Source organism: Lepidothrix coronata, unplaced genomic scaffold, assembly GCF_001604755.1.
Source record: "Lepidothrix coronata isolate B3197 unplaced genomic scaffold, Lepidothrix_coronata-1.0 Scaffold22, whole genome shotgun sequence".
NCBI classification, from domain to species: domain Eukaryota; kingdom Metazoa; phylum Chordata; class Aves; order Passeriformes; family Pipridae; genus Lepidothrix; species Lepidothrix coronata.
This window is the reverse complement of record NW_016690202.1, coordinates 3,182,379-3,188,588: the sequence shown is the minus strand read 5'-3', so window position 1 is coordinate 3,188,588 and position 6,210 is coordinate 3,182,379. Positions and strand designations below refer to the sequence as shown.

The 6,210-nt window shown below is 41.4% G+C and overlaps 1 protein-coding gene across 7 annotated transcripts in view; it reads right to left on the bottom strand.

Annotated features, from left to right (window-relative positions):
- Window positions 1-256: 256 nt before the first annotated feature.
- The window catches only part of GCNT4 (glucosaminyl (N-acetyl) transferase 4, core 2), an 18,602-nt gene continuing 12,648 nt past the window's right edge, over window positions 257-6,210 (bottom strand). For 4 of the 7 annotated variants that reach the window (XM_017808357.1, XM_017808360.1, XM_017808358.1 and 1 more), the window contains one exon: window positions 257-3,803. In XM_017808357.1, the coding sequence (XP_017663846.1) occupies window positions 2,435-3,803 (1,369 nt within the window). In that variant the 3' untranslated portion in view covers window positions 257-2,434. Of the gene's footprint in view, window positions 3,804-5,263; window positions 5,329-5,767; window positions 5,831-5,881; window positions 5,956-6,210 lie in introns of those variants that run through there. The other 3 variants (XM_017808359.1, XM_017808362.1, XM_017808361.1) reach the window with 3 other exon arrangements.

The window sequence follows — 6,210 nt, the reverse complement described above, 5'->3', positions numbered from 1 at the left end:
GAAAATCAGAACTTCATAAAGTTGCAGCTATGTCTGTACAACTTCTACTTTCACATCTAGCAAACATATTGCTGTAATGCATGATGCTGCCTCACATTGTGCCACATCCGCATCCTCTTCCCTACGACCTCGGAAGGATGAGTGGCCTTATTCCAAACTAGTTAAATGACAGGTATCATTAAACCCAGTTCAACTAAAGTAGCACAAAGTTTCATCTTGATTAAAATTATATACTTCAGTAAAGTTTATTGTGCTGGTGAATTATATTTATAAATTTATTGCAGGTCAAACAACTCCAATTAAACACAAATGGGGGTGTGTGTGTACATACATACATAAAGCCAGTTTAACTAAATACAAAATTTTAAATATATCATTAACCATGGGTTTATGTGCACAGAAGGCTGTAGCTTGGCCCTCTGGGATCCTAACATTCTCTTTTATTAACCTTTTTACCACATGGGGACTGTATTTATATACAAGTACTAATGTATGAATCTGTAAATACTATCAATATTTCATTTTCTACAAAGTGTCTACAAATTACATCAAGTCAGGACAGCCCTAGGTAGACATGGCAAGTCACTTAAGTAAGCAACACAGACTTTAAAAGTAATCCCCATTTATTTCAGAAACAATATATTAAAGAAATATGTGACCTGTGCATCCACAGATTCCATAAATAGTTTGATATACAATTAGTATTGTGCAACCAACTCACAAGACCCACAGGTTCCAAAGTGCTTAGTAAAATAATAGAAGATTGTGGTTCCCATTTTACCGCTGGAACAGCTGAAACAGAAAACTCATGTGGTTTGTCTGAGGTCTTATTGAAAATCAGTGTCACAAATGTGGGAAAAGGCCTGAGACTCCTGACTCTCAAACCAGTCTTAAGCCACAGATGACTTGACAGTAACTAAATTTATAAACAGAAGGTGAGAGCAAAAAGTGACTTGGTTCTTTCAGATCAAATAAGGAGCATGGATATGAGACATGATCATTACTGCAGCAATTTGTAGAACGGTAAGGCCAGATGTCCTGAAGTCACTCATGGGAAGAGGCCCCATAATAAAAGACAGATGGCTAGAAAGAAGACAGTGGCATGGAGAAAGCTAGACCCCAGGGTTCACTGGAACCACCAAAACTGAACTTCTGGCAGAGCAGTATTCCAGGGAAATCCCCAAAATGCCAAGTGGCATTTCTAAGTTGTAAGGGTTTCTGCAGAGACCCCTACACTAGCAAACACTTCCTGCATGCTGTAGCATGAGAAGCACATCTGCGAGGAGGCTCCAGAGACACTTTACTATCTGAAGATCTGGGAGGGCCACGGTAAGCAGGGGCTGTTGGAAAATACTTGCTCTACAGCTAAACTAGGCCTCATTCAGGCTCCTGTCAGCCTGGGATCATGGTGGCACAAAGCCACGGACTTGCACAGAAAGACACTTCTACACAGGGTCATAATTTCTGCAATATGGCTATTCTTATGGTTACTGCTCAACTTTGCACGTTCTGCACTTCAACATAGCACCACACTGCTCAACACTAACTAGAAATAGGACTTGTTATCCACTATGTATAGATTGGGATTTCACAGAAGGATATTTCTATGGGCAAAGATAGAAATGAAGATTGATCTCTTTTGGCGTGGATTCTACCCTAAGGGGCTGCAGAGACTGCCCTTAGAACACACTTGTAACTTTGAAGAATAACATCGCACAATTCTGTTTCAACCAACTATCACAGATTCCATAGTATTGCACAGCAATACTGAGCACATGCTTCACAAAAGGAAAAGCAACGCACAGGTGAGTTGGGAGAAGAGAACAATGCTACAGACAATGCAGCACACAGGGATCTTCTTTCCCTTATATCATCCAGTCATATTCACATTGCAAAGATCTGTGCAGCTCCCACAGATGAGAAGTTTGAAACTTCAAGTGAGGTCACATGGCTCATTTGGTGTCATGCTGATCTCTTGGTTTTGTCTGTGAGATGGGCACTTGCAGTTTTCCTGAGGCAGCAGACACAGAGGTCTTTGTTTCATTCCTTTAAGAAAAGTAAAAGTGAAGGAAAAGGGGACAGGCAGACAGACGTGTTGGAGTTTCTTATGAAAGACACAAACACACTTGAAGTAAAACACATTTCTGAAATGCTCCTTTGGGACAAACAATGCCACAGCCTCCAAAAGAAAATTTCACCTCTCAGAATCACCCTGAAGAACAATTACAGGTTTATTGTGGCAAGTTACAAAACAATTAATCAGAGAGGCATAACTTTTCATAAATAAACAGCCAGGCACCTGGCTCTCCAGGGGCTTGAACTTCATACAGAATGGATGTTTTGCTCACTGACATCCTGCAGCAGACAAGGCGGAGGAACTGCAGGTGCTGTGCTACAGCAGGACACGGCAAGGACAGCAGAGAGCACAGTGGTGCTATAGCAAGGCATTCGTAGAACTTAAGTGCAGAAAGCGTTTGTCAGAGGACAAATGTACCCACTCCTTCTGTTGTTCTGCCACTTTTTCAGCCAAGCATTTTACCAGAACAGGGTCTACTTTGGAGTCAATCTTGTTGGCGAACCAGTGCCCATAATTCAGAAGCCATCTTAATTCTCCAGCCCCGTAGATGCAAACACTGCGAAGGTGGGTACCAGTGCATGGAGGATACAAATAATCTTCAAGATAATTCCATTTCACCAGACGAGTTTTGCTTTGTAAGTCTGTTATGTCCTGAGATGACCTTGGAACTTCCCCAGGGACCCCAGGAACACGTACAAGAGTGGCCCAGAAATGTTCATCTGGAGAGTATGTGTCCCTTGACCACTCAAAAAAATCTTTTGCGAGTGAGCTTTCAAGTGTATATTGAATAAATTCTCGACTTAAAACAAAATAGGCACTGCCTACAAATACTTCAATATTATGAGGCGGCGGATTCTTGGAAATGTTGGTTTTTACAGGCATCTGCATGTATTCATAAGGCACTTTCATAAGTTCATAGTGATAAGTAAATCGTTCTCTTTTGCTACTGCTTGGCTTTGTAGTTTCCAGCATGTTTCCTCCACCAAGTTTCTTCAGTTCAGCGACCAACTCGAAATTTGACCTCAAAGGGAAATCTTGACCACACAAATTGATAACATACTTCCAAGGGACTGGAGAGCCCATCAAATCAGACAAACAATTGAAATCTGCTTGCAGACGTGAAATATGTGCATAGTCCACTGTCTCCAACTTTGATGCAATGAAAATATTTGGGAAACATTTAGCCAGATTTTCCAAAGCAGATTTGAAACTTCTTGCTGCTTTTTCATCATAATGGATGCAGTAAATATTTTGATGACTGTACAATGAATGTATGAGCCTTTCTACCATTACTGCATCTTTGTGAACAACCAAAGAATAGGCAATTGGAAAACTCTCCTCCTCTGGAGAAACAGGTTTTAGGTGGTATTTCCTAAGAGAACGATACACATGGCAATCACTTGTCATTGCTGCAACATCTTCATCAGCTAAGTCAACTATTTCTTTTCTTCTTATCTCTAAACTCTTGCCAATTTCATGAGGATCTTGTTCATATATAGATGAACAATTAATTTCATAGTGGAACACATTTCTAGGATATGAATACCTGTTTCTAACATAAGAAGAAGTGCTTAAGAAGTGCTCAACCAAGTAAATGCCCTTAGAAGGAAAAAAATGTCTTTCAACATGGAGGATCTTCAGCAGTGCAATCAACCACCCAGTAGCACAAAGGATCAGGATGTTCCTTTGTGAGGGGCATGTGTAGGGCCACTTTCGTCTCTTCATTCTGAAAGAAAAGAGAGACATGGAGTTATTTTAAATCAGAAAGAAATCATCAGAGACAATTCCAGTTTCTAAGAAAGACAAGCACATATGAGTCAGCCTACACCATAAACACCACCTTATCAGGATAGGGCACTGGTAATCCACAGTTTCTTCTTAATCATCATTTTAAAATTTCATTCCCCTGAATTAGCTGATTGAAGGCAATAAACTAAAAAAACAACTTGGATTTAAGATGATTTCCAGCTCAATAAGAGTGTTGGAACAAGGCTCCTACTGTTTCCTTTCCAAACCTTTTTTAAATTTCTAATGAGTAACAAACTGAAGTACAGCAACCCCTGAATTGGCATAAACATCACTGTCCTATACGTGAGTAGGAAGGATTGTTTCTTTTTCTGAGTAACTATAAGGGGTTCAACAGGAGCAGCACTGGGATCTCTTTTGAATTTGCAAAGAATGCGTGCTTAATGGTAGATATTAGCATTTTTAAAAAATAAAGCATGGAACTGAAAGCTTCAGAATTCAAGCAGGTCATTCTCATTCTCTCTAACACTGGAGCCAGCTCATAAAAACGTCCAAGGAGATATGAATTTCTTTCCTGTCCTCACCCAAGTCCAAAGTCCTTCCTCAGTTCAGGTTTCTCCTGGAAAATAGTGCTAACTTGCCCTTAAGAAAGAGGTGGATGAATACACAATATTTTCATCCACTGGTATGATCATATAATGAATGCAACCTTTAGAAGACAGAAGAGGTAGCAGTGAGCAATACCACACTTATCCTGCTCTCTGCTGTGTGACACAACCTTTGATCTGACTGCAAAAACACATGGCCCCTTTTCATACAGTAGGTCATTTAATAACATTCCCGTGTAGCAAGTTAACTAAGGTATTAGTTAATCATAATAACCATAATAAAAGCTAAATACAGAGATCCTCTTTTGATACAGGTTTGCTTTAATGGCTGAGTGCTGAGTACTGAGCAAGCAACATTGTTGCTCTCCCTGAATGAACATCAGACCAGAATTATATACAATCCAGCATTAAACTAAGCTCTACTTCGTCTTTACATTGAACATCTTCCAGTATTTTCTTTTGAATAAAAGCTGTTCCAGAATGCTTCAGAGTCAATAAAAGGTAAGGCCAGCAGAAGTGGCTCAGATGCCTGAAGATCCCACATATTCACGTAAAACCGAGTACTGAGGTGTGCATGCAAACATACTGCAAGACTAACTTGGGCATCTTTAGCATTTGCATAAATTTCAGGTCTTGCAAGCTGTAAGTTCATTTAAATAGCAGCCTGTCAAGGCAGAGCTGCTTCATTAGTCTGTTCTCCCTGACCTTAGCTTTCCCTGTGTATCTTTGTCCTTGATATTTCTCTTCTGGGGCAAGAGAAAGGAGGAGGAAATGTCATCTCCTTGTTTCACCTAGAAGTGCCAGGTGCAGACCAGGGTAAGCCAACATTTACCTATTTTGTAGAAGCCAAAGCTCAGCAGCTCTCTGTAGGTTTTACAAACAGTCTCCAGGTAAGAAAGAAAAAATCCAGATCTATCTCATAGAATCATAGAATGGTTTGAGTTGGAAGGGATCTTAAATATCACCTCATTCCAACCCCCCCGGCCATTGGCAGGGGGGTTGCCAACCTTCCACTAGACCTTGAACTCTTCCAGGAATGGGGAATCCACAACTTCTCTGGGCAACCTGGTCCAGTGCCTCAGCATCCTCACAGTGAAGTGAGGTGTTCATATCCCCATGAAGCTAACAATCCCACCTTCCCCTTTAGCCAGTACGTGCTTTCCTTCACATCTTCTCCAAACTTATCCCAGCCCAATGTCTAATCTGGATCTCTCCTTTACCTACTTCCTTCCTTTATCTGTGTTCCTGGAGAAAAGTCACTCTCAAAAGCTGCTCCTAACCAAAGATAGGTTTTCAGCCATATGACAAAAGCCCTGTAGAGGGGAACACAGCTAACCTGCCCGTATTTTTTTTCTTTGGAGGGAGAAGACCTGTGTGGTGTGACCTTTTTGTGAACCCCACTCTGTGCGTCCACTGAGTGATCTCCCTGGCTACGAAGGACAACACCTACCAGTCCTGGCTGGACAGCGATTGCCTAACCCAAGGAGCAAATCTTCTCTTATTCTCTCCTTCAAAAAGGTGAGTCTGGAGAAAGAAAAAGGAGGGGAAAAAACCAACACAGCCTCCACTGTTCCAAAGCCTCTCTATGGCCTGCCTCAACCCAGTGCCAAACATTCTGTTGCTACTAAACCAAACAAAGCCATAGAATCTTAGAATGTCCTGAGATGGAAGGGACTCACAAGGATCATCAAAGTCCAGCTCCTGGCCCTGCAGAGGACACCCCATGTACCAGTTTGGAGTTGGCGTCCTGCCAAGTCTCCGAAACTCGACAACAGGGTC